This window comes from Malus domestica, chromosome 03, assembly GCF_042453785.1.
Source record: "Malus domestica chromosome 03, GDT2T_hap1".
NCBI classification, from domain to species: domain Eukaryota; kingdom Viridiplantae; phylum Streptophyta; class Magnoliopsida; order Rosales; family Rosaceae; genus Malus; species Malus domestica.
The window spans coordinates 23,537,468-23,564,916 of NC_091663.1; the positions used below are offsets into that span (position 1 = coordinate 23,537,468).

The 27,449-nt window shown below is 38.1% G+C and overlaps 3 protein-coding genes and 1 long non-coding RNA gene across 7 annotated transcripts; 1 reads left to right on the top strand and 3 right to left on the bottom strand.

Annotated features, from left to right (window-relative positions):
• Window positions 1-2,329: 2,329 nt before the first annotated feature.
• Window positions 2,330-4,139, bottom strand: LOC114823984 (uncharacterized). The gene is made up of 2 exons (XR_003772169.2): window positions 2,930-4,139; window positions 2,330-2,850 (listed from the first exon to the last, which is right to left on the bottom strand). It is a non-coding gene; the product is annotated as an uncharacterized lncRNA (long non-coding RNA).
• A 9,638-nt stretch (window positions 4,140-13,777) lies between these two features.
• On the bottom strand, window positions 13,778-15,766 carry LOC103431629 (uncharacterized). 3 transcript variants are annotated; one of them, XM_029100066.2, is made up of 5 exons: window positions 15,586-15,766; window positions 15,434-15,496; window positions 14,571-14,795; window positions 14,134-14,284; window positions 13,778-13,977 (listed from the first exon to the last, which is right to left on the bottom strand). In XM_029100066.2, exons 1-5 carry the CDS (start codon window positions 15,647-15,649, stop codon window positions 13,932-13,934), a joined length of 549 nt encoding a protein of 182 aa, XP_028955899.2. In that variant the 5' UTR covers window positions 15,650-15,766; the 3' UTR covers window positions 13,778-13,931. The 3 variants fall into 3 exon arrangements, with proteins under 3 accessions (XP_028955899.2, XP_028955900.2, XP_070675280.1); XM_029100067.2 differs by having other exon boundaries at window positions 14,123-14,284; XM_070819179.1 differs by lacking the exon at window positions 14,571-14,795.
• A 1,858-nt stretch (window positions 15,767-17,624) lies between these two features.
• Window positions 17,625-21,658, bottom strand: LOC114823983 (uncharacterized). Of its 2 annotated transcripts, XR_011579369.1 has the most exons (3): window positions 21,452-21,658; window positions 19,404-21,322; window positions 17,625-18,767 (listed from the first exon to the last, which is right to left on the bottom strand). XR_011579369.1 is itself a non-coding variant. In XM_029100065.2 (2 exons), the coding sequence occupies exon 2, from the start codon at window positions 20,852-20,854 to the stop codon at window positions 19,511-19,513; it is 1,344 nt and encodes a 447-aa protein (XP_028955898.2). In that variant the 5' UTR covers window positions 20,855-21,322; window positions 21,452-21,658; the 3' UTR covers window positions 19,145-19,510. The 2 variants fall into 2 exon arrangements, 1 of the variants encoding a protein (XP_028955898.2); XM_029100065.2 differs by lacking the exon at window positions 17,625-18,767 and having other exon boundaries at window positions 19,145-21,322.
• A 4,707-nt stretch (window positions 21,659-26,365) lies between these two features.
• On the top strand, window positions 26,366-27,298 carry LOC114823982 (protein TIC 20-v, chloroplastic). Its single transcript, XM_029100064.2, has one exon. The coding sequence runs from the start codon at window positions 26,416-26,418 to the stop codon at window positions 27,157-27,159; it is 744 nt and encodes a 247-aa protein (XP_028955897.1). The 5' UTR covers window positions 26,366-26,415; the 3' UTR covers window positions 27,160-27,298.
• Window positions 27,299-27,449: the final 151 nt, after the last annotated feature.

Here is a 27,449-nt window from a genome sequence, read left to right on the forward strand (position 1 = left end):
AGGGAGGTCAAAATTATCGTCTACTTGATTTGTGGTCGGCTTTTCATGTACCAACGTTGGTAGTCTATAAAGTTCTTTCGAAAATTCACTGGAAAATTGGTTGTCTGCCTGTCTGCCAAGCTCAAGTGAAAGAGTTTGGGAAGAGTCCCAACGATCTAGGAATTGGCCCTGTAATTCTGCTACCTCTCAAAACCAAGATCTCTACATTCTTGAGTTTGATAACCATAAATGCATTTGACCAATGAACTCACAATAATAAAAAGTCAACATTTGAAGATTTTGGAACCCACCGAAATCAACCATGCCTTCATCAGCTGATGAAAACGAAAAGCGGAGTATTCAAAGACTTTTGCAATACATTAATATTTTCATTGCCCCAGTAATGTTGGTTAAGTCACTTAGTGCGAGAAAGGTCAAAGATTTCAATGAAAGAATTTCAGGTTGTATTTTTCCCTCTATACTTTTTGCAGTCAAACGAATAGCTTTTAGGGACTGGCATGAATAAAAGCTTGTTGGAAATGTACCAGTAAAGTGGTTTTGAAATAGGTCAAATTTACTGAGATGACTGAGTTTCGATAAGTTGAGCATGGAGATATCTCCTCCCAAATTGTTGGCTGTCATATGTATTTCTACAAGGTTCGTGCAATTCATCAATGATGGGGGCAAAGAACCTTCAAAATGGTTGTAATCAAGAGCCAAGATTTTCAATTTGGAGAGCTTCCCAAAATGGAGAGGGAGCACGCCACTCAACTGATTAAAGGAGAGGTCAAGGATTGCAAGGTTGGTGAGGTTGAAAATTTTCTCACTTATGTCTCCATGGAGTGAATTGGAAGGGAATGCAATTTCTTCAAGTTTAGTGGCATTGTAGATATCCTTCGGGAGTAGCCCTGAGAGGATATTGTTACCAGAACGAAAAATTTGCAGTTTTGAACACTCCCCGAGTCCAGGAGAAATGTTACCACTGAATGCATTGAGGGAAAAATCCAACAGCCTAATGAAGGGAGAAGAAATAAGACATATAGAGGATGGGATCAAACCTGAGAAGCTATTGTTTTGGACGTTGAAACTAGTTAAATTATGAGCTCATTGAAAGAATGATGATGGAATTGCACCATGGAAGCGATTGCTTGATAAATCCAACGTCTGTATATTGTGGGATGACGGAAAAAACGGTAGCTTTCCAGAAAGAAGATTAAAGCTTAAATCAAGGATCTCAAGACGATTCAAAGACGAGAAGAAATCAGTTTCAAGTGATCCGGAAAGTGAACGGTGAGAGAGATTCAAGTAGGTGAGGTGTATGAGATTTCCTAGTGATGATAATGAGAGGGAAATAGCTCCTTTGAGACCCTTGGAGGATAAGAGCAAATGGGTGACCAAACCATCCCGATTACAAGTGATGCCCTTCCAACGACAATAGTTAACTGAAGTCCAATTTAAAGGGCGAGAAGATAAGGTGGAGGCGAAGGACAGAAGAGAGGCACGCTCAGTTTGGTTGCATGCATGAACATTTGTGGAGATGATGTGAGAGAATAAGAGGATGAGAAGGAAGTCATGAGCCATTGGGTTAGAAAGTAAGCCGCTCTAGCGTAGATATGTTTCTTTACATTCAGAATTCTCAAAGGTATATATAGAGCAACTAATTGCATACACAGTCCAAAGTTTTTCCTGTCTTCTTCCTTTTAGCCAGCAAACGATGAATCATTAAAGCTCGAAAACATCTCTGCAATCTGAAAATTTTGCAAACAACCATAACCATACAAATGTTCTGAATTAAGGAGGGGCCAGTGGCCACCATGAAGGGACCCGAGCTTATGCCTTTTTTTCTACACGGTTATTTAAAAACAAAACGGAGCTTTAATTTAGGGGAGCAGAAGAATATGAAGTGACACCCGTGCAGTTTTCGTACATACGTGTTGTTTAGTACTATCAACATTTCATATTTGGCGTGCCAAAACTTGAATTGACCCAACTGAACAACTATTTTAAACATATCTATTCTAAAATGCAACATAGAAGTTATCTAGTTTCTGATTAGTGTCACCTAAGCAGTATAGATGGGTGCCTAGGTAGGTGTAGGCGCCGTTTCTTATTTTTAAACGCCTAGGATTTAATCATGGCGGTGACCAACCATCTAGCATCTAGGCGGGCTAAGACGGCCCTAAGCGGGACCTTTTAACATAGCATTTCAAGTCTACGACAGGCCATGTTTAGCAAATTAGACGAAGACAACATTCAAAAGCACTAATGCCTTTCCTGCTAGGTAGTTGAAAAAAAGAACAGAACATTTGAATTTTGGGGAGTATAGCTAAAATACAACGACGCCTATCGATGGTTACATATAACTGTAAACAATATCAAAGTGTCGTACACAGAAAATGCATGGCCTGAATTACCTCACAGTAGTCATACAAAATATCAAATATTAAAATATGAACCAAAAGAACAAAATCATAAAACATAAGAAAATCCTAAAACTAACCAGATTATACTTCGGTCTATGAATTGACTCAATTGAACAACTTAGCCATGCAGTCTTCCGAATCGTGCTATGTTAATTCCCTCTTCAGTCTTTTTTGGTCCGAGTAACATCAACAATGTATTGATTCAAGTGCTGACCAAATATTTTGGTTGAGAATGACTGACATGCCGTCGTGCTTCTATACCCATTCCCTGAGCCATGTGCGGGTCTATTATGAATTTAGTCGTAGCCAAAGAGACCTCTCTTCGGTTACAGTCACACAGAAATCCCGTTTCACGATTCTTAACTCTCTACAGTGCCCCCACTGTTGCACGCAATGACAGGTTTATGAGCAGCTATTGCCTCCAGAGGTACAATCCAAAGTGCTCATCCTGCAGTTTTGAATATCTCACATCAATTTAATTTTCCCCACAATATCTAATCAACAGAACAAAATTATGTGATTTTCACCTTTGGTTATAAAGGACGCATAGGCATTGGGAGAGAAGTGCATTTCTTTCTGCTATCGAGCAAGAGGTGATGAAGTTAACTTGATTGGACACTCCTTCCCTTTCTACTAGACTTCTGAGCTCCTCTAAGTGCTCAACATTTTCTCTTAAACGATTATCAAAGCCACCTAAAACATGTTGTGCTACAATAGCACCAAACCAATTGGAACCAACTCAAGCTAACCCACAGGAAATATATCAAATGAAATGCAAGAACAAAATATCAAAGACACCAACATTTTAACGAGGTTCCTCAACAGTCAGTTTAACTGGAGTACGTCCTCGGAGCAGTAGGAGCTCATCCAATAATTCGTTATCAACCAAATGGGAGTTTACAAAATGTTGGCAAGCTCACAACCTAAAACCCCAATACAACCAATAGCTCTCACACACCAAAGAAACAAATAGAGAAAGAAATATAGTGATTAATTTCTTCTCTATACAAAGCTCAAAACTAGTACAACAATAAAACTTTGATGGAGTGAGAACTAAACAATGAGAGGGCACACTTTCTTCTTCTCCCCAATACAAAGCTCAAAGCTACTGAAAAATCCAATCTGTGCTCTTTATTTTCTGCTACTATGTGGCTACCCTTGCTCTCTCAAAGATGGGCTAATAAAACAAATGTGCTCTCCATCTTCTCTGTCACATTTGGATGCTAAGTTTCATCCTTTTTAAAGCACCCAAAAACAAAACCAATAATAAGACTACTTGCTAGCCTTTACCTTTTTTTTCTACAAACATCATCATGACCCATTTTATCTTTTCAACAAACATAATGAGGTTGTCTACTTCCTTTTGTTTATTTTATTTAGCCGAAAGTTGTTTTGTCATTTGGCCATAATTCAACAATCTCCACCTTGGCCAAATCCTGAAAACGCCATGACGAGCCAACCAACACAAAGATTACTCCCAAACACTAGCAAGAGAACAACTCATGCCGAGCCAAATGCTCCAAAAACTCCTACTGCTCAACGTCTTCTTTATATAGGCAAAATGTGAGCCAAGTTCAAACAATGAACAAACTTGGCTACACCAATAACCTTAGTCAACATATCAGCGGGGTTGTCTTTAGTTGGAATCTTCTAGAGAATAATCTCTCATTCACCAATGACTTCACGCATAAAGTGATAACGCACATTTATGTGCTTGGTTCTCGCATGATGAACCTGATACTTAGCCAAATAAATGGCACTCTGACTATCACAATGTACCTCCACCTGCTTCTGATCAATCCCCAAATCTCTAATCAGCCCATGTATCCAAATGGCCTCTTTTATAGCTTCAGCAACTACCATATATTCAGCCTCTGTAGTAGACAAGGCAACAGACGACTGCAAAATTGACCTCCAACAAATTGGCCCTTTAGCCATAGTAAACACATAGCCTGTAGTAGACTTCCTTCCATCCAGATCACCTGCATAATCTAAATCAACATAACCAACTACAAAATGACCAATACCAGAGTCATCTGTCTCAAAGCATAAACCAACATCTCAAGTACCATGGAGATACCTCAATATCCATTTAGCTACTTGCTAATGCTCTTTACCTGGATTATGCATATATCAACTCACCATGCCAACCGCATGAGCAATATCCGATCTAGAGCATACCATTGCATACATCAAACTACCAACCAAATTTGCATATGGTATATTTTTCATTTGCAGCTTCTCTTTATCAGTTTTAGGACATTGTAAAGAACTCAATTTAAAATGAGGAGCCAAAGGGGTACTAACCGGTTTGGTTGAATCATGAACTCCAAACTTCCAAATCAACTTTTCAAGGTATTGTCTTTGATTCAAACTGATCAAACCCTTCTCTCTATCTCTATTGATCTCCATGCCAAGGATCTTCTTCGCTTCACCAATCCTTCATCTCAAACTCATTCTTCATTTGCTTCTTCAATTTCTTAATCGTTTCGACATTCTTTGAGACAATCAACATATCATCAACAAATAAATGAAAGACTCATCTTGCAACTTCTTCAAGTACATACAATGATCATATTGTTGAATTATGGCCAAATGACAAAACAACTTTCGACTAAATAAAATAAACAAAAGGAGGTAGACAACATCATTATGTTTGTTGAAAAGATAAAAAGGGTCATGATGATGTTTGTAGAAAAAAAGGTAAAGGCTAGCAAGTAGCCTTATTATTGGTTTTGTTTTTGGGTGCTTTCAAAAGGATAAAGCTTAGCATCCGAATGTGAGAGAGAAGAAAGTGAGCACCATTTGTTTTAGTAGCCCATCTTTGAAGGAGCAAGGCAGCCATATAGTAGCAGAAAAATAGATAGCACAGATTGGGTTTTCAGGAGCTTCATTTTGAAGAGAAGAAAGTGTGCCCTCTCATTGTTTAGTTCTCACTCCATCAAAGTTTTTATTTGTTGTAATAGCTTTGAGCTTTGTATAGATAAGAGATTATTCATTATATTTCTCTCTATTTGTTTCTTTGGTGTGTGAGAACTATTGGTATATTGGGGTTTTGGGTTGTGAGCTTGCCAACACTTTGTAAACTCCTATTTAGTTGATAGTGGATTATTAGGTGAGCTCCTACTGCTCCGAGGACGTACTCCAGTTACACTGATTGTTGAGAAACCTCGTTAAAATCTTGGTGTCCTTTATATTTTGTTTTTGCATTCCATTTGATATATTTCCTATGGGTTAGCTTGAGTTGGTTCCAATTGGTTTGGAGCTATCCTAGCACAACAATTGGTATCAGAGCACTGGTTGCTCTTGGGTACTGTCTAGTTGCCAAAGATGTTAGACGGGTCTTTTGGAGGCAGCTCCGGGTTTGCAAGAACTACGGTGCAAAATGCAAAGTTCGAAGTGGAAAAATTTGATTGCACAAACAACTTTGGGATGTGGCAATGTGAGGTCAAAGATGTGTTGGCTCAACAAGATCTACTTGCCGTTTGGGAGAGAAGTCGCAAGCTATGTCTAAGCCGGAATGGGAAAAATTAAATTTGTGGGCTTGCTCTTCAATTCGGTTGTGCCTTGCAAAAACTCAGAAGTATTTTGTGATGCGAGAGACACTAACAAATGTGTTGTGGCAAAAATTGGAAGACAAGTATATGACGAAGGGTGCAGAGTACCGGCTACACCTGAAGAAAAAGCTATACCGCTTCCAATACAAAGAAGGTACAAAAATGATTAGACACCTTGATGCTTTTAATAAGTTGATTGCCGACTTGTTAAATTTAGATGAAGATATTAAGGATGAAGATAAGGCCTCAATATTGTTGAATTCTTTGCCGGACTCTTATGAGCATTTTGTTACCACTATTATGCATGGTAAATAAATTGTGAAATTTGAAGATGTGTCAAATGCCTTGATGAATTATGAAATGAGGCATAGAGATAAAAATCATGATAGTACCTCTGAAGCTTTATTTGTTAGAGGTAGATCATCGGAAAGGAGATCATCTTCTAGTAGGAAAAAATCACTCTCGACCTAGAGGAAACTCTAAAGGTAGAAAAACCTTGGAAAGGGATGAATGTGCCTTTTGTCATAATAAGGGTCATGGGAAGAAAGATTGTCCTAAGTTGAAGACCAAAGGAAAAGAAAGTTCTGAAACCAATGTTGTTGAGGTTGAAACAAATTTTTTTTATTTTGCTTTAACCACTTCCTCATCATTTGATTGTGCTACTAAATGGGTGTTGGATACGGGTTGTACTCATCATATGACTCCTCACAAGGATTGGTTTTCAAGCTTGAAAGAGTTTGATGGTGGTGTTGTGTTCATAGAAGATGACAATCCTTGTACAACAAAAGGGATTGGTACAGTTCGTTTGAAGTTGCATGATGACATGGTTAAAGAGTTGACAGGTGTTCGGTATGTACCGAATTTGAAGAAAAATCTTATTTCTTTGGGTATTTTAGAATCCAAGGGCTTAAGATTTCATTCAGATGAGCAGACATTGAAAGTTACTTATGGTGCACTTGTTGTAATGAAATCTTCTTGATGTGGTCATTTGTATCTATTGCAAAGAAGCACCGTAACAGGTGAAGCGTATATAGTCTCAGAAAATATGGGCACATTTGATTCAGATACTACTAGACTGTGGCATATGAGATTAGGCCATGCCAGTGAGAAAGCTCTACAAGAGCTTGTGAAAAAAAGTCTTCTAAAAGGTGCCACGACTTGTAAGCTTGTTTTCTGCGAGCATTGTGTCTTGGGAAAGCAAACTAGAGTGAAGTTTGGTACTGCAGTACATCAGACAAAGAGCATCCTTGATTATGTGCATTCGGATGTTTGGGGTCCTACAAAGACTCCCTCTTTAAGTAGTAGACATTGGTTCGTGACCTTTGTATATTATTCAAGAATGTATTGGGTCTACACTATGAAGCACAAGAGTGAGCTGTTGAGCATTTTCTTGGGTTGGAAGAAAATGGTTTAGAACCAGATTGGGAGAAAGATTAAAATTTTACGATCAGATAAGGGTGGAGAATACACATCTGATCCTTTCTTTAAAGTTTGCAAAGATGAAAGAATTGTGAGACATTTTATTGTCCGAGGAACTTCACAACAAAATGGAGTTGTAGAAAGATTGAATCAAACCTTGCTTGAAAAGGTTAGATGCATGTTGTCTCAGTCGGGTTTGAGCAAGTCGTTTTGGGCAGAGACAGTTACTTATGCATGTCACATTATCAACCGGTTACCCTCAGCTGCTATTCAGAGTAAGACACCAATGGAGGTATGGACTGGGAAACCTTCTGCTAATTATGATTATATTCATATTTTTGGTTCGCCTGCTTATTTTCATGTAATTGAAAATAAACTTGATCCTAGAGCCAAAAAGACTATCTTTCTTGGTTTTAGTAGTGGTGTCAAAGGTTACAGGTTGTGGTGCCCAGAGATGAAGAAACTTGTAATCAGCAGAGATGTGACATTTGATGAAGAAAGTATGTACAAAGACTCTGAGAAGAATGTGAAAGATGTCCAACGGGTGGAGCTTGAGAAAGTTGCCTCTGGTACTTCAAATCATATTTCCGTTGATGTCAAAGCCACTACAAGTGAAGAAGTTGGAGACCATGAGGATGTTGAAGAAGTTGAACTTGAAGATTCTATTCAAATTGAAGAGCAAGTTTTACCTCAAGAGTCTATTGCCAAGAACAGAGGAAAGAGACAAATTACAAAGCTAGCTCGGTATAGTAACTATGTTGCTTTTGCTCTTCCTATTATCATTGATGATATTCCATCCAATTTCGAGGAAGCCATTGAGAGTGAGGAGAAGGAGAGGTGGTGCAATGCCATGGGTGATGAGATGAATTCTCTCTTGAAGAACAAGACTTGGGAGTTAGCTAAATTGTCTAAAGGCAAGAAAGCTATCGATTGCAAATGGGTGTATGCCATGAAGGAAGGTGCTGATGAGAAAAACAATGTGATATTCAAAGCAAGATTAGTTGCTAAAGGGTATGCACAAAAAGAGGGTATTGACTACAACGAAATCTTTTCTTCGGTTGTGAAGCATTACTTAAATGTTAGCTCTTGTTGCACAGTATGATCTTGAGCTTGTGCAACTTGATGTAAAGACGGCTTTCCTACATGGTGTTTGAATGAAGAGATCTATATGTGTCAACCGGATGGGTATACAATAAAAGGGAAGGAGAATTTGTTTTGCAAAGTAAAGAAATCACTTTATGGCTTGAAGCAATCTCCAAGGCAATGGTATTTGAGGTTTGATAAATTTATGAGATGCCAAAATTATTCTAGAAGTCAATATGATCATTGTGTGTACTTCAAGAAGTTGCCAGATGGGTCTTTCATTTATTTGTTGATATATGTTGATGATATGTTGATTGCCTCAAAGAATGTCAAAGAGATTGAGAAATTGAATAAGCAAATGAAGAATGAGTTTAAGATGAAGGATCTTGGTGAAGCGAAGAAGATCCTTGGCATGGAGATCACTAGAGATAGAGAAAAGGGTTTGATCAGTTTGAATCAAAGACAATACCTTGAAAAGTTGATTTGGAAGTTTGGAGTTCATGATTCAACCAAACCGGTTAGTACCCCTTTGGCTCCTCATTTTAAATTGAGTTCTTTACAATGTCCTAAAACTGATAAAGAGAAGCTGCAAATGAAAAATATACCATATGCAAATTTGGTTGGTAGTTTGATGTATGCAATGGTATGCTCTAGACCGGATATTGCTCATGCAGTTGGCATGGTGAGTCGATATATGCATAATCCAGGTAAAGAGCATTGGCAAGTAGCTAAGTGGATATTGAGGTATCTCCATGGTACTTGAGATGTTGGTTTATGCTTTGAGAGAGATGACTCTGGTATTGGTCATTTTGCAGTTGGTTATGTTGATTCAGATTATGCAGGTGATCTGGATGGAAGGAAGTCTACTACAGACTATGTGTTTACTATAGCTAAAGGGCCAGTTTGTTGGAGGTCCATTTTGCAGTCGTCTGTTGCCATGTCTACTACAGAGGCTGAATATATGGCAGTTGTTGAAGTTATAAAGGAGACCATTTGGATACATGGGCTGATTAGAGATTTGGGGGTTGATCAAAAGCAGGTGAAGGTACATTGTGATAGTCAGTGTCATTTATTTGGTTAAGTATCAGGTTCATCATGCGAGGACCAAGCATATAGATGTGTGTTATCACTTTGCGTGTGAAGTCATTGGTGAAGGAGAGATTATTCTCCAAAAAATTCCAACTAAAGATAACCCCGCTGATATGTTGACTAAGGTTGTTGGTGTAGCCAAGTTTGTTCATTGCTTGAACTTGGCTCACATTTTGCCTATATAAAGAAGGCGTTGAGCAGTAAGAGTTTTGGAGCATTTGGCTCGGCATGAGTTGTTCTCTTGCTAGTGTTTGGGAGTAATCTTTGTGTTGATTGTGTTGGTTGACTCGTCATAGCATTTTAAGGATTTGGCCAATGTGGAGATTGTTGAATTATGGCCAAATGACAAAACAACTTTCGGCTAAATAAAATAAACAAAAGGATGTAAACAACATCATTATGTTTGTTGAAAAAATAAAAAGGGTCATGATGATGTTTGTATAAAAAAAGGTAAAGGCTAGCAAGTAGCCTTATTATTGGTTTTGTTTTTGGGTGCTTTCAAAAGAATGAAGCTTAGCATCCGAATATGAGAGAGAAGAAGGTGAGCACCATTGGTTTTAGTAGCCATATAGTAATAGAAAAATAGATAACACATTGGTTTTTCAAGAGCTCCATTTTGGACGGAAGAAGAAAGTGTGCCATCTCATTGTTGAGTTCTCACTTCATCAAAGTTTTTATTTGTTGTAATAGCTTTGAGCTTTGTATAGATAAGAGATTATTCATTATATTTCTCTCTATTTGTTTCTTTGGTGTGTGAGAGCTATTGGTATATTGGGGTTTTGGGTTGTGAGCTTGTCAACACTTTGTAAACTCCCATTTGGTTGATAGTGGATTATTGGGTGAGCTCCGAGGACGTACTCCAATTCTAGTGACTGTTGAGGAACCTCGTTAAAATCTTGATGTCCTTTATATTTTGTTCTTGCATTCCATTTGATGGGTTAGCTTGAGTGGGTTCCAATTAGTTTGGTGCTATCCTAGCACAACACATATTGACTTCTTGAATAATTTTGGCCTCTCATAAATTTATCAAACCTCAAATATCATTGCCTTGGAGATTGCTTCAAGCCATAAAGTGATTTCTTCAATTTGCAAAACAAATTCTCCTTCCCTTTCATTGTATACCCATCCGGTTGACACATATAGATCTCTTCATTCAAATCACAATGTAGGAAAGTCGTCTTTACATCAAATTGCACAAGCTCAAGATCATACTGTGCAACAAGAGCTAACATAATGTGAATTGAGGAGTGCTTCACAACCGGAGAAAAGATTTCATTGTAGTCAATGTCTTCCTTTTGTGCATACCCTTTAGCAACTAATCTTGCTTTGAATCTCACGTTGATTTTCTCATCAGCACCTTCCTTCTTGGCATACCCTCATTTGCAACAGATAGCTTTCATGCCCTTAGGCAATTTAGCTAACTGCCAAGTCTTGTTCTTCAAGAAAGAATTCATCTCATCACCCATGGCATTGCACCACCTCTCCTTCTCCTCACTCTCAATGGCTTCCTCGAAATTGGATGGAATATCAATGATAATAGGAATAGCAAAAGCAGCATAGTCACTATAACGAGCTGGCTTGGTAATTTGTCTCCTTCCTCTTTTCTTGGCAATAGACTCTTGAGGTGAAACTTGCTATTCAACTTGAATAGAATCTTCAAGTTCAACTTCTTCAACATTCTCATGGTCTCCAACTTCTTCACTTGTATTGGCTTCAACATCAGCGGAAATAGGATTTGAAGTACCAGAGGCAACTTTCTCAAGCTCCACATGTTGGACATCTTTCACCTTCTTCTCAAAGTCTTTGTACATACTTTCTTCATCAAATGTCACATCTCTGCTGATTACAAGTTTCTTCATCTCTAGGCACCACAACCTGTAACCTTTGACACCACTACTAAAACCAAGAAAGATAGCCTTTTTGGCTCTAAGATCAAGTTTATTTTCAATTACATGAAAATAAGCAGGCGAACCAAAAATATGAATATAATCATAATCAGTAGAAGGTTTCTTAGTCCATACCTCCATTGGTGTCTTACCCTGAATAGCAGCTGAGGGTAACCGGTTGATAATGTGACATGCATAAGTAACTGCCTCTGCCCAAAACGACTTGCTCAAACCCGACTGAGACAACATGCATCTAACCTTTTTAAGCAAGGTTCGATTCAATCTTTCTGCAACTCCATTTTGTTGTGGAGTTTCCCGAACACTAAAATGTCTCACAATCCCTTCCTCTTTGCAAACTTTAAAGAAAGGGTCGGATGTATATTCACCACTATTATCCGATCTCAAAATCTTAATCTCCTTCTAGTCTGGTTCTCAACCATTTTCTTCCAACTCAAGAAAATGTTCAATACCTCACTCTTGTGCTTCATAGTGTAGACCCAATACCTTCTTGAATAATCAACAAAGATCACGAACCAATGTCTACCACTCAAAGAGGAAGTCTTTGTAGGACCCCAAACATCCGAATGCACATAATCAAGAATGCCCTTCGTTTGATGTACGTACCAAACTTCACTCTAGTTTGCTTTCCCAAGACACAATGCTCGCAGAAATCAAGCTTACAAGTCGTGGCACCTTTAGAAGACATTTTTTTCACAAGCCCTTGTAGAGCTTTCTCACCGGCATGGCCTAATCTCATATGCCACAGTCTAGTAGTATCTGAATCAAATGTGCCCATATTTTCTGAGACTACAGATGCTTCACCTGTCAAGGTGCTTCTTTGCAATAGATACAAATGACCACATCGATGAGCTTTCATCACCACAAGTGCACCAAACCAATTGTTGTGCTACGATAGCACCAAACCAATTGGAACCAACTCAAGCTAACCCATAAGAAATATATCAAATGAAATGCAAGAACAAAATAATGAAGACACCAAGATTTTAACGAGGTTCCTCAACAGTTAGTTTAACTGGAGTACGTCCTCGGAGTAGTAGAAGCTCACCCAATACCAAATGAGAGTTTACAAAGTGTTGGCAAGCTCACAACCCAAAACCCCAATACAACTAATAGCTCTCACACACCATAAAAACAAATAGAGAAAGAAATATAGTTATTAATTTCTTCTCTGTACAAAACTCAAAGCTATTACATTAATAAAACTTTGATGGAGTGAGAACTAAACAATGAGAGGGCACACTTTCTTCTTCTCTCCAAAATGGAGCTACTGAAAAAATCAATATGTGCTCTTTATTACTATGTGGCTGCCTTTGCTCTCTCAAAGATGGGCTACTAAAACAAATGGTGCTCTCCTTATTCTCTCTCACATTTGGATGCTAAGCTTCATCCTTTTTAAAGCACCCAAAAACAAAACCAATAATAAGGCTACTTACTAGCCTTTACCTTTTTTTTCTACAAACATCATCGTGACCCTTTTTATCTTTTCAATAAACATAATGATGTTGTCTACCTCCTTTTGTTTATTTTATTTAGCCGAAAGTTGTTTTGTCATTTGGCCATAATTCAACAAAACATCGTACATGTATTATGTATTATATTTATCGTTCCCATATGTGCAGAACATATGCAAAAGTACCAATCAATTAAGAAATGATACATGGGTATATCAATGTTAAATTAAAGTCAACCAATACGCCATTGGAGTAGAATTGATTCCTCTTGGTACATGGCCCAGACAAGGGTTGACCAGGGTCAACCACACCTAAGGAACTTCTCCGGCTAGCTCATTTCTTTGGACTTGATGGTCACTCTGTATATATATATTCACATATTTCATGCAAAACAAAGTGGAATATCTTCGCAAATAACAAAGGAAAATTTGAACACCCCATACAGGGTTCTGATTCGGCTGTACGTCAGAAAAAAGCTTATAAAACTGCTCAGAAGGTGACATAAGATACTGTAAGATAACAGCACTATAGTTCATTCATTGCTATTTTGACTACATATGCTTTTTCTTCCTCATAAATTACATTTCTAGGCTTGGCTATTGGTCTATGCCTTCACTAAAAAATTAAAAATTCTAGATATAGGCTAATGTTTCATAATTTACCAAGAAAACCACAAAAGAATGTCTTTCCACATCCAGATGCAAATGTTAAATTGCAAGATCCGTAAAGCTCTCAACAGGCAAATGAACTAAGGGAAAGCTTAATCACACAACCAGGGTGATTACTGCATGCTTCTACTTGGTTATTCATAGCCTAACTAAAAGATAAACAGTCTTCAACAGAAACATAAGGTAATGAAGGAACATGCATTTCCGTATAGAATCATTTAGATTAGTAGATTACTCAGGGGAGAAAATAAGTAGGAACTTGCCTGCAACTATCAAGGAAGCTTCAGCCAGATCAGGCCTTGAAGCATATCCCCTTCGAGCATATGCAGCAAAGCAAAAGCTGAAATTGCCAGGTCTACATTCTTTTCCTCTCAAAACAATTCATAGACAGAAAATTTAGCCTGGAATGAGAAAACCAAAGCAGGAAAAAAAAAAGTAAATTACCATATGAAATTCTTTGAAGAAAATCTTCAAAGTTATGGTTAGATATAGAATCATAAAGGAAGTATAAATGTAAAACCAAAAGGCACCAGCAGATATACAAACATGTTCACTACTTGTAAGAATTGGCTGGTTCATTAAACTGATTCACGTTGACAGCTGGATAAAGAACAGCTGGCTCAATCCCTCGTGCGTCAAGATGCTTAAATTTCTTCGCAAACATAGATGCTGTGAGTTTGCTGTTAACAAGAATCTTATCTGCCATTCCTGCAGCAGTATTTATCAAAATGAAAAAGGAAATCTAGTAAGAAACAGTAGTACATCCACAACAAAATAACACTGAAAAGATACACAAGAAAAAGTAGATGAATGTCATAAAGCCGAGATATGGAATCAGACCAGTTGTCATTTCTTCTATGAAATCTATGGTTTTCTATATATCCTCCTCAAAACAGTTGTGTGCTGAGCCAGCAATAAATCCAGACAATGACAATAAAACAAAACCTGGACAGAAAGATGTAATACATTGAACAACTCTACTACCAGAAGCTACCAGATAACAATTCACATGAAATAGGAGCAAATTCCTTTGTTGCCTTCTTAAGCTTCAGCAGTGGGATGACAACAGAAACCTGATCTGCTAGTATTACATCAAACAATGGCCACATGAACAGCATGCAGAGAGCAACAAAGCACCATATATATGCACACAAAGCATGGAGTCGATAGAATATATGTCGGGGTAGGAAGGCACAATATACAGTAACTAGAAAGATACCTGTGAAACCAAATGACAGAAAAACATCAAACTATGCAGTGATCTTAAATGACAGTTGATCAACGTGAAACTGATAAAAATTAAACGAAAGAAAGGAAAACATGTTCTATTTGTTCCAACTTTTATACATTCCCAAAGGGCATAAAGGAAGCAAAACGTAAAAACCACCTTCTAACCCCCAGGCCTAACATCCATCTACATACGCAGTACCCAATTTGATGAAGCTCCCATTTACCACATTAGAATGTGAGCATCCAACCCAAATCCAATTTGTAACAGGTGGAGAGGCCCAAGATAATGAAAACCACTTATGCAGGCAAGGGTTTCATTCCCCGACGTGGGACTCACACCCTCAACAGGCAGGTCTGTATTTTTAATTATGTTTCTCATAGATTACACACCCATGAGCGGTAGGTCTCGGGTTCGAGACTTGGGAGCAGCTTCTCCATAAATGGGGGTAAGGCTAGCCGACATTCACCTCTCCCAGATCTGCGTAAAGCGGGAGCCTTGTGCACTGGGTACGACCTTTATAGATTACACACCCCAGGACTACCTGGTGTGAAATTATTTCTCCCTAAAACAATGCATACTATTTTCTGTGCACACAAACAAAAAAGGAAGTAGAGAAAGCCACACACCAGAAACGGAAGCATGGGATGCAAGTTCGACAGCCGCGTCGACGATCAGTTTTTCAGCTCCACCTACCCATCACATTCACAACATAAAAATCTCAATCCCAACAACTCCTTCACAAAAACAACAGAAGGAAAAGAGAAGAAGAAGAAGTTACCGATGCCCCGATCGGGATGAATAATTGCAACGTTCAACCTGGAGCCTCCTTTCTTCCCCGCCATTTTTTCGGCTCCTTCTTTCTCCCCAATTCTCTGCAGATTCTAATTCAAAATCTCAAACAGGAGAAACCATTTCTGCTATATTGGGCCGAAACGGGTCGGGTGTGGTTCTTCCACAACGCGCCCCCAAAGGCCGAATAGGACGTAAATCTACGACCTCAATAAAGGAATAGGGTCCTACACGGATCCTCATGTGAGGATGACCTCATCATGTCCGTTCATCTATCATTTTGTGATTATAAATTATTTTAAATTTTTTATTTAAAACTGAACACAAACAGTATATAACGAAAACTAGTCGGTATAATGAACGAACACGATAAAGTGATCTCTAAGATCCTCACAAAGAGGATCCGAAAAGAGCTAAATATAGTCTCGTTCAGAATTATAGCCTTGCAAAAAAATATTTTTAAATGAACAATATCAGACCCTACTCTTATATCATCTTCAACCAAAGGGGCTAAGAGTACCCCCCACAATAATTTATTAGTTTTAAGTTTTATACTTTAAATTTATCGATTAATTTAATTAAACTACCTTTAGATGTTTTTAAATCAAGTCGTTAAATTTGAATTAATTATTGTCTAATTGCCATATTAAATCACATGGAAAATCTAGAAATAATTCATGCAATTATGTATCAAAGTAATGCATGCACATGAGTAATTAATGTTAAATGAATATGATATAATGGATTAGAAAAACCTAGAAAATACGGTCGAGGCAAGTGTTGGACACTTTGTCCTTAAGACAAGTTTACGCCCCACTACGGTTTTCATGGTTGGTCGGCGCATGTGTCCCAAGATACAACAATCACGTCCTTGTAATAGTAGCACTCCAAATCACAAGGCTCCATGAACTACAATTATGTTGAAAACTCTCTCATATAGAATCAATGAGACTCTCTAATATTTAGTGCACTCTATATATGATTATGTAAACAATGAAAAGTTATTTTGTGATTATAGGGGGCTTCCCTATTTATAGAATGTGAGATACCTCTTTGGAAAGCATGTGACTATTCATGAAGAGTCAAAAGTTGCAAATCTTCATTTGAGTAGACATATCCTTCTACCAAAAGGCTCCACTTCTAATTTCCAATCAATTAATAAATTTAATTTAATAATATTATTATTAAATCTTCCAACAATTATTGCATTTGAGGAGTTGTGCCCCAAAAAAAATGTTAAGAGGGGCTATGTTTGGCTAGCCTGATGCCCCTTTGGGCAAATAATGGTCTGATAGGCTCCACAAAATTATAGCCTAGCCATTGGTTGGAGAAAATCAGGTCATTTTTTTGGCTTTTAGACCTTGAGCCCTCTCTATTGGAGATGGCCTAAGAGAAGGAGAGGTTGGACCACACATGGGCCAATCATAACTCGAGTTTGAACTTGACACAAATGTTATACGTCCTCAATATCATATGTTAGTTGAATTTAAAATATCTCACTTACAAGTAAAAATGAATACTACTAAACCTTCGTACTAGTTGTTGGCCTCATTTAGTTATTGAGACAAACACACTTGTAACCAAAGTTAGTGATTGATTCATAAAATCTTTATTATTGCACCCAAAAAATCCAGTGAGGACCTAAGTTGAGAACCTTAACTTGAAAATTACATGTGGGATCCAGTTTGTAATATTTCATAATTTGAATCAACTATTTTTAGGGTCAGTTTGGGAAGAGCAACTTACTTGGCATGGACTATGACATCATGTACCAATGATACAACATCATGTGGATAGAAACTTACACGTGCCGTTATACCATTGGCACAGGACATCACGATAATAGTGTACTTGTATTATGTAAGTCATCCAATTTAGAGTAATTTTTTAAGAGTCAAAATACTTGAGAAGAGATTACATAAAGAAACGCATTGAAAGTGTTTTTTCCACAGAGTGATTCTAGCCCTCTTAAGAACACTCTCAAATGAGCTGAATCACACTTCAGAGTAACCTTTTAAAGGACATAAATTATCAAATGCACACCATATGTAAATAAATAGGTACGGAATATACGACCCTTGTAGTTTGTCTATTTTGAGGAGAGCAACTTATATAGATTGGCTACACCACCACAGTAGCGTCCCAGTTCAATCACAAAATGTCATGTATCAATCTAGTTACGACATTGTGTTATTAGGCCGAGCGCTACCGTGATGTTGTACCAAGTCCATCTAAATCATTTTCCTATTTTCAGGGACTATCAAAGATTGTTCACACAAATCATTCAAATCGAAAATGAAGTACTTGTTAAATTCGAATAAATAGACGGACATTGTGCACTTCATAAACCCAACGAAGACGTTCCACAATCCTCAAACCAACAAACGATGCAGTGAGGCACACCATTAGCTTCACGTCTCGTCCATTTCCGCTGGAAATCCTCAAATACGTGCTGCTTATGTGATTGTCAACAAGAGACGATAGAGTTCCCAAGCACCCGTAATTATTTCACCGTGCAAGCATGTAATAAGGTTGGAGAACCCCAAACTTGCAGCAAGATTCAAGCCTTCAATAGCAGCACCTCCTCTGAAAATACCCAACTCATCTCGAATCACTACTCCGAAGCCAGCGCTTTACAAAGAACACCAAGCACCATCAGAATTCACCTTAACAAAATTCCATCAGCAGGGCACCAAAACTCATTAGTAGCATTAATATGTGGAGCCTCATGTCTCAAGAAAGCCGATGGCTGCACAGTCCTATAAACCTCAAACGCCTCGCCGATTATCTAAATTACTCTCTTTGGCTCTAGCAGCACATCATTGTACAAAAACGCACACCTTGCTTTTCAAATCTCCCACAAGTAATGCTAGCTAGCGAATGAAAAGTGTCCAGCTGCTCTCCCTTTGCCCATCTCGAATTTTTTTCAAAACCAAGAGTGGTAACTTCATTATTTTTCATCCTGTAATTCATAGTACCAAAGTCCATGCACACTGGACATAGGCCATTTGAGGTGATATGCCAGCTAGAAATATTCTCTCATAAGGAACTCGAGGAAGGGCTTTAATCTTCCATAAATCTTCCAAACTGTGGAGTTGTTAATAAGTACAATAGCAGTGTCACCGAATGTGGCCTTCAGCTACAATCCTTTATAATTTGCATGACGATGGTCTTTTTCAGCTCAAATTTTTGAAAAAAAAAAAACATAAACAAGAAGAGTGCGGTATTTTACACTACAATGTCAAGGTACCAAACAAAGTAGAAAAACTTCTAGTAAGTCATCTAAACATTCCCACCATTTGACAGCAGTATGTAACACGTTGATTCCATCAGAAATCTCCAAATAGTTACTTGTAACTAGACCATGAAAGAAATCAACGTAAAACTGCAACTTATACTGAATTACAATGTACGAGAAATAAGAGCTAAGCCTATGATCTTCTATGGATTTTCTTGACCAAGAGGTAAAGACCAAAAGAATCAGACCACAACCAAAAAGGATGCTGAAAGAGCTATACTTTATGTGAGGACGGCATCATTCACCTTCATTTCCATAACTCAAATTAACAAGTTTTTATTGAGACGGTAACATAATTAGCAACAATGACAGTTTGAAGACTAAACCATATCAATATATAACACCTACTACATGCCTTAAACAAGTAGAACAATACAAAACTAACTTACATCTTTACAGGACCGCATCCTACATCCACAAAAATCTCCGTTATTCAAAAACTAAACTCGATAGATAGGGGTTTTAGTATTTTTCCATAAAACTAAACAAAAGGGCAAGGGAGATCTCACAAGGTTAGAGTGCTTCAAAGGTCTTCTTGCAGAGTGTTGACTAAGCACGGGATGTCTCTCATGATCCAGTTAGTGCACACACAGACAGCACTTGCACTCTGAAGCTATTAGTGCCTTCCCAAATCAATATGGTCTCTTCCTAGCCCAAGTGAGGAAGGCTCTAAGGAAGCTTCTGACCTCCTCAAATCTATTTCCAGTTCCTTCTGTCTCAGTTGCAGTACCCTTCTCTCGTTCTCTAATTTCATTCTCTCATTCTCTAGTCTCAACCTCTCCAGTTCCCTGTCTTTCTTGCTACAATATCTTAGCCATTTATACCTCTGCTTCTCAATCTCCAAAGCTTCAGCCTGGAAGCTGACTCTTTGCTCTTGGAGTTGCTGCTTCTGTTTCTTGATCCAATCTCTTCGCTCCCATAAAGACTTCATTGGGTCTTGAAAAATCTCACCCATTTCAACTTGAAAACTATCGAGAAGAACATATTGCGGCCACAAATGGCCATCTTCTTCCCTAGCCCTCTTCATCTCACCCATTTTTCTCATTCTCTCCCTATCGTTATTGGCATCATTATCATCTTCATTGTCTAATTCATCATCCTCACTATCATGGTTTTCTTCAGCTTCTTCTTCTGCGGATCCATTATCGTCTTTCGAGCACCTCCCAAGAGGTAGAGAATAACCATGGTGATCGAGATCTTGGCAGTCAGGTGTCCTCTGTCCATTATGATAAGCACACATTTCTTTATAAAACAAGTGTTTTGAGCTCAGTATCTTCCTAACGTCATCCTTCAACTTGGCAGAGAGGTGGGGCATTGCATCCATAAGAGCAGGATTCTCTACCACTCTACAACTAGTTCCTCTCCCGAGATTATCGTTCAACCTCTTGTACCTTTTGTTCAAGTCATTAAACTTGTCTTCACACTGCTGAGGAGAGACATGACAACCTTTACTAATCATTAGTTTTGACACAGTCTTCCACTTACCCTTCTTCTGTAATATCCCAGATTTCCTCTTAAGCCCCTCACCGCCTTCAACCGAACCATCATCACCCACGCAAGCAACAACATCTATAAGAAGCCTGACCACATTATCTGTCCACTTCATTCGCTGCCACGGACATCCCTTTTTGCCCTTGGCACCCTCAATGCTCTCATCATCTGTATAATTTTGTTCATCTTCATCACTTAAGTTGTAACCGTTATTGGCATTAAAGGAAGCAACAACCTTCCCTTTGCCAATAATCGAACCAACTTTTGGGATTGACCCTTTCACTTCCACAAGCCCAATGGGATGGCGATCGCCTGCAACGCCCCCCATCACATTCATGTGATGTTGTTGATGTCCTAACAATTGATGACCCAACTGCATCTCTTGGCGTCTAGGAACCGGCGATTCGAGGTCTAGTATCCCCCCACTAGGACCAGACAAAAACCCACCTCCCAACTCTGAACCATCCATCTTGCCACACTCAATCACAATGCCCTAATATCCAATTTAGTTTTTAACAAAAAGCAAGAGAAAATCGGAAACTAAAAGCTTCGATCCTGAAAATCAACTCAAACCCCATACACAGACGGTTGGCATATCTCAGCTGTCGACTAAGAACAGATTAGGAAACAAAAAATTCCCATAACCAAGTCTGATGCAACTTGTTGGTTTACCAGAGAGGCTTTTTCATCTACTAGCACCGAAAACAATGGAAAGGTTTTAACACTCACAGTTTCTTTCACACTCCTCCATTTTCTCACCAACCAAACAGATGGTATCTCGAGATTCCCATAATGCCCAATAGACCAACTAATGGCAATCACTCAATGCCTATTCAGGGATATATGTCGACACCCAAAACTTGTGACTGAATGTAAACCGAACCCTGAAACTCCAAAAAGATCCAATCTTGATGTTTACCAAGTTGTGGAAATTTTCCTAGAAAGTTGAACAAGGAGTTATAACACTAATTGATCCAAAGTCCAAACATGAAGAGTAAATTAATCCAAATTCCAAATATAGACTCCATATCAAAGAAAAAGCATAGATTTTTGGAAGCATATATACCTTTTCAAGATCGAACACGAGGACTTGTACCAATCAGTGAAGAAAGCTTGAACTGAGGTTTGAGAGAGGTTTCAGCGACGAGTTAAAAGTGGTGACCAGTTTTAAACTGTTTTGAGTTTGAATCGAACGAGTTAAAAGTAGAATGTACGAAGAACTCACCGCCGTTTATTACATTGACTGTCTGTAGCGGAGTCAAATGCAATGAACAGTGGTGGTTGGTAGTACGATGTTATCCTATTGGTTTCTTAAGACGGATCCTTTTCCAATGGATACTAGCATCCGTGATCTCATCCATTCATCGTATATCGTACAGTTATAAATTATTTTAAAATTAAATATAAATAGTACATAACGAAAATTGATCGCATGATATACAATGAACGAATGAGATCACAGAATCCTTAGGATCCTTAGAAAAATAATCCGACAAGGATCCTTGACATCACCGTAAGTTTCGAAAAAATAAAAATAGGAAAAATAAAATAAAATGTGCGGGCTTGAGGCAGATCGAGGCGAGGATGTTGAAATCTTTTTTGGGTAAATGCTACAAGACAAAATTTACGAAAGTGTCAATTTGCAAACATAGACCAAGCGAGTAAAGGTTTTTTTTTTTTTTTTTTTGTTTTTTTAAATTCTTGTGATTGTGTTTAGATTTGACTTTTTCCAATACGATTGCGGATTAAGGAAGGAATGCATGATGGTCGAGGTTTCTCCGTGCCTTGAGCACAACAATTTTTGAACGAGCGTAAAGTGTGTTGTTCATGTGGAAGTGAAGTATATTTGTCTCTAACGGATGTGAAGCATGTTGTCTTTGACGGACGTGAAGATTGTTGTCTTTGGCGAATGTGATATGGATTTGGGGATGATGTAATCACTGAATTGATGAGAAATCACATCAACCTAGACAAACAGATGAATGAATCGAAATGATAAGTAATCAATTTACAATGCTCCTATTGCAAGCTGTTGGGCACCTTTTTGCCGAGTTGGGTATGGACCACGATAGAAACTGTCTACCCTCCTGGTTGGTTTTTGGCCCGAGTCTTAAAATACTTTGAAAGAATTAGCACGTTTTAAGAAGTATTCCAGTTGAATCAATGACTCTAATTTAGCAATGATTGCATGATTATGTAAATTGTAACTTGCCTAAATGAAGCGTAGCGTGAAAGCTAAAAGTTCAATGTTTTAGTGAGAGAGAGAGAGAGAGAGACTATGCGTGCATGCATGGTTAAAAGATAGCTAATCTAGGATTTCTAATTCTTTGGCAGTTTTACAGAGACTAAGGAAGCTTATGGGGAAATCCAAAATGAAAGGAAAGCTTATCCTTAAAAGAACTAAGGTTTCCTGCACATAGAGAAAGTTTGCTCTGCTTGGTGCATTCTTGCCCTTGTCCTAGTTGTCATCATTCCTCCTCCTTGTTGCGTTATTTTTCATTTTATTGGTGTAGGGATCCTTTCCGGTTTCACCTAGGGAATCCCTTAGTTTCCTTATTTCTTCCTATTTTGGCTAATTCTTCTCTTCTTCTTCCATGGGCACATCTATAGCATTTGTCTTTGGTGTAACATTGAAGAATGTTACTAGCCTTGTGACGACTGGGTTGAACACACTACCCATAGTGTTTTCTTCCAGCATTAGTACACAGACTCTATCTTTGGCAACGCTCCTCCTTGTTTTCCTTTCTTGTTTTTCTATGTAATCTTGGAAGGGAAGTGTTCCTTTTCTCTCTATTAATGAGGCGCGCAGCTCTATATTTGAACGTGATCTTGTAGGCGGTCCAGTTTTGGGTTTGGTTGTTTCATAAATGTCCTATTTGGTTTGTAAGGTAAAGAGAAAACTTGGTTTGTTCTCTCTTAAACTTTCCCACGTGAAGCCAAAGATTATGGGTTGGACTTTTGGTGCTCCAAGCATCCCAATGTCTTCCACAACCCTCGTTCCACGTAAGGCCAGTAAACTTCCACAACCATCCACACTACGATCCACTTGGTAAGCCTCAAGATGTGGCTTGGGCCCACTTTAACATGTAGCGTGGTTGGCGTGATTTATTTACAACGTTAGCATTGTAATAGGGTTTGGTGTGATAAACATGTATGAATATGCACGGGTTTAGCGTGATTATACAAATGTCCAATTTATATATTATCTGTTTTTTGCATGAATTTAAGCTTGGGTTGTTACACTTCTATAGTTGGGCTTTGAGATATGATTGGACTTGTAGGTGATTTTTGAAACCTTGACACAAGCATTTAAAGAGAAAAAAACTAAATGGCGATAAATTAAAGTGCAATCAAATTTTTTTGTTAAATGATAGATTCAATTTTTTTTGTCAAACGATAGATTTGTTAGATTAGAGAGCCGACGGGGTTTGAAACCATGCTATGATGCAAGGACAACGCTCCTCTCCATCACTGTGGTAGAGGATCACTTGCTAAAGTGCAATCAATTTAAATGGTAAAAAATAATTAATTGATTTGTAAGAAAGAAAAACAAATTTATTGTCGCACTCAAAGAATTCCACGTATATGTATTTCTTTTGTTGAACAAATTACTTCCATTAAAAAATAAACAAATAAAAAAAAAAAAAAAAAAACTAGTACAAGGAAGAGAGAGACCAAAAGACATCCAACAACAGGAAAAAAGAAAAAACAATAAAAAGGCCCTAAAAGAGATAGCTAAACAACAACAGATAGAGTAAAAAACTCAAGCAAAATGAGAGCTCCAACCCAAGATACAACGGGAGACACACACATACTTAGGCCCCTAGGCAGCAAGAACAAACAACAAAAAAAACTCTAACCTTAAGCAGTATAAGCCTACGCGCCATCACCAACACATCCTTGAAAGAAGTCAAACTTCTAACTGGGAAAGTAAACACCGAATTCAAATCCCTTTCACGAACCCCTTCAAATATACACAAAGAAAGTACCATATGGATAGAAGTGAGGTTAAGGGAGTATGTAAAATACCTTTACTATGGTTGAACTGCAGAACACATGGCCTCGATGGGGGAGAGAAAGTGAGAGAGGGAAGTGGATTTAATATCCAATTTTGAATCAGTGACCGCATATCCGAGCACATGATGGGGTGATGATGGAATATCATGGCTAATAAAGAGGGATGAAAGAAAAGCAAATAACAAAAAGAAGTAAAAGCAAGCGAAAAACGCCGGATGAAGGGCATGGCTCAGAAGATAATTGAGACCAAGCTCAAAGAAAACTGAGATAAAACTAAAAAAAAAAAAATCGAAATAAAAGAGGGGAGAAGACTGGAAAGAGGGGGTGGCATGTTGTAAAAGGGAATGGACAGAGGAGTTGGGAAGGAAAAAAGAGGGAAAGGGCAGAGGACATGGGAGTGAAGGAGGAAAATAGAAGGGTATAGCCAGCCCCCCAGGGAGGGGGGTGAGAGGGGGGCGAGGATTGCCACTGGCACCCAAGCCAAAGGATAAGGCCGGCGGCGAACAGTTTCCTGGGTTTATGTTCAATAAGGACTAAACGCAATCTAAATTGGAAGAGTTTCACTTCAAAACCAGAACAAACTAGTTAGATTTTGACAAAAAAATTCTAAGGAAACCAAAGCAATGTCGAACGGTTTTTTCGTGTGGATTGGGCATATTCACAAAAAAAAAAAAAAAAAAAAAAAGTCAAAAGTTTTTGCCACTTAGAATTACGGGTGGATTTTTTTGCCAAATTGCCAACTGTACCATATCGATAATGGCACGGTATTGTACTGAAACTAAATTTTGTGGTACGGTATTGGTATTCAATACCATTACTGATGGTATTAATGTATCATACAGAAAATATATTTTATATAATATATATAATATTTTAATAATAAAAATGGTATTCAACTTCAATTCTTGTTCTAAATGCTACTAATAAGTTCAATGCCTCCAATTTTTATTTGGTTTGAAAATTTAATTTCTATTTGAATTTTAAACTTAACTTCTATTTGATTTGGTTTGTAACTTCTATTTGGATTGTAATATTAATTTCCATCATGAATCTTAATGCGTCATTTGACTTATTATACATGTATGAATTGTGAATAATGAATGATTGATGAATTTAGGCTACCTTATATGAGATAGAGGCACAAAAATGGTCTTACCCTTGAATTGGTTGAAAAATAAAATAAAATGTTGGCCAAGAAAAGTGGCTCAAAACAAAATGACAATTACCATTACCATACCATACCAATCGAACTACTTGACATATCGAAATTTGGTATACTGAAAGTTTGGTGCAGTAGTGATAATAGATTTTGTCAAACCAAAAATTTGGTACGGTAATTGGCATAGAGGTTTTGGTACTGTAATCATACCGAACCCATCCCTAATTAGAATAACAAAATCCCTTAACTTGTTATATGTTTTAATTTTCTAATACGTCAAACCATCTTAAAATCCAATATTTCCTTGACAATTTATTTCCTTTTCAATCCGAGGCTCCGATAACAAGAGCTTGACATTTTGCATACACTTTTGCACTCTTATCACTTGAATGAGGGAAGGAGATTTGAACATGGGATATAAGAAATCAAACGACGCCAAAATGTCTCCCACTAAACTCATATTTGTTTGGTTAATATTTTAGTCAAAATTGAAGCTTTAGACCCTAACTTTGATTGAAATAGAACTGTAGTCTTTGAATTAAAATTAGTCCATCCCAACTTATGCCCTTTATTTGCCCTTTGAACGTTTTATTTCGGATGAAAGTTCTAACAATGTTACAGCAAAAAGACCATTATTTCACATTATTAGAATCCTTCATTTTGGATGAAAATTCTAATAATATTACGACAGAATGACTATTATTCCACATTACTACAAATTCAAGAACAAATACACATAAATTTTTAGTTGAGGACGAAAGTCCAAAGACCAGTCTCTCCAATCCCCTCTTAATACGACATGTCATTTCTTGTTCGTTTCTGTCTTCCAAGGAGAGGAGATATTCTTTTGGGCCATGACCCAATCTCCCAGGCATCTTTCTCTTCTCCTCTTTCCATTCCACCCAAAAACCCAAACCTTTCATTTCATTTGCTCCGAAGAGATGGCTATGTCCAGCCTTCTCTCTCCCACCACCCCTCTCACCGTCACCCTCTCTCACTCCAAACCCCTCCTCCGCCTCCACTCCCCCTTCCTCTTCTCTCTAAACCACCATCACTCCATCCTCACTAAACACACCAACAAAATCAAACCCAGAAGACCACTCACCACAACCCAATCCAAAGGCACCGACGACTCCGTCGACGCCCCCGACCGCCTCATCTCCGCCGTCTGCTACTTCTACCCCTTCTTCGACGGCATCCAGTACGGAAAATACGTGATTACCCAGTTCACCGCCATCCAAACTCTCATCCAGCCGTTGATTCCAGCCATCAGGGTCTTCAAGAGCTTCCCCTTCAATGGGTTTTTGGTATTTTTAACCCTTTACTTTGGGGTGGTTAGAAACTCAAATTTTAGCAGATATGTGAGGTTCAATACCATGCAAGTGATTGTGCTTGATGTGCTGCTGATTTTTCCGGATTTGTTGGAGAGGAGCTTTAACCCGAAAGACGGGTTGGGATTGGATGTGCTGATGAGCTTGGATAGTACTGTGTTTCTCTTCCTTTTGGTGTGTTTGGTTTATGGGTCTGCTTCTTGCGTTTTGGGTCAGGTGCCCAGATTGCCCATTGTAGCTGAAGCTGCTGAGAGGCAAGTTCCTTAGAGCTTTTTTTTTCTTTTTTGGTAGCTACTTGATTATGTTTTAGCCAAAAGAAGAAAGAAGTTCATATAGTAGAATTTGTTGTTGTAATTGGCATTATATTTATATTTGTTGAATTATATTGAAATTGTGGTATTTACTTTTTTTGTTAGTTCGAGCCACATTCTAATTTATCTTATCTAAACTACGGCAAGGAGATAAAGGGTTTGTGGGGTTTGTAGCTTAGTTGGTTAAGAGCATTTACTTTGCACACGAGATCACGAGTTCGAATTTGGGTGTAGATGAGCACACTG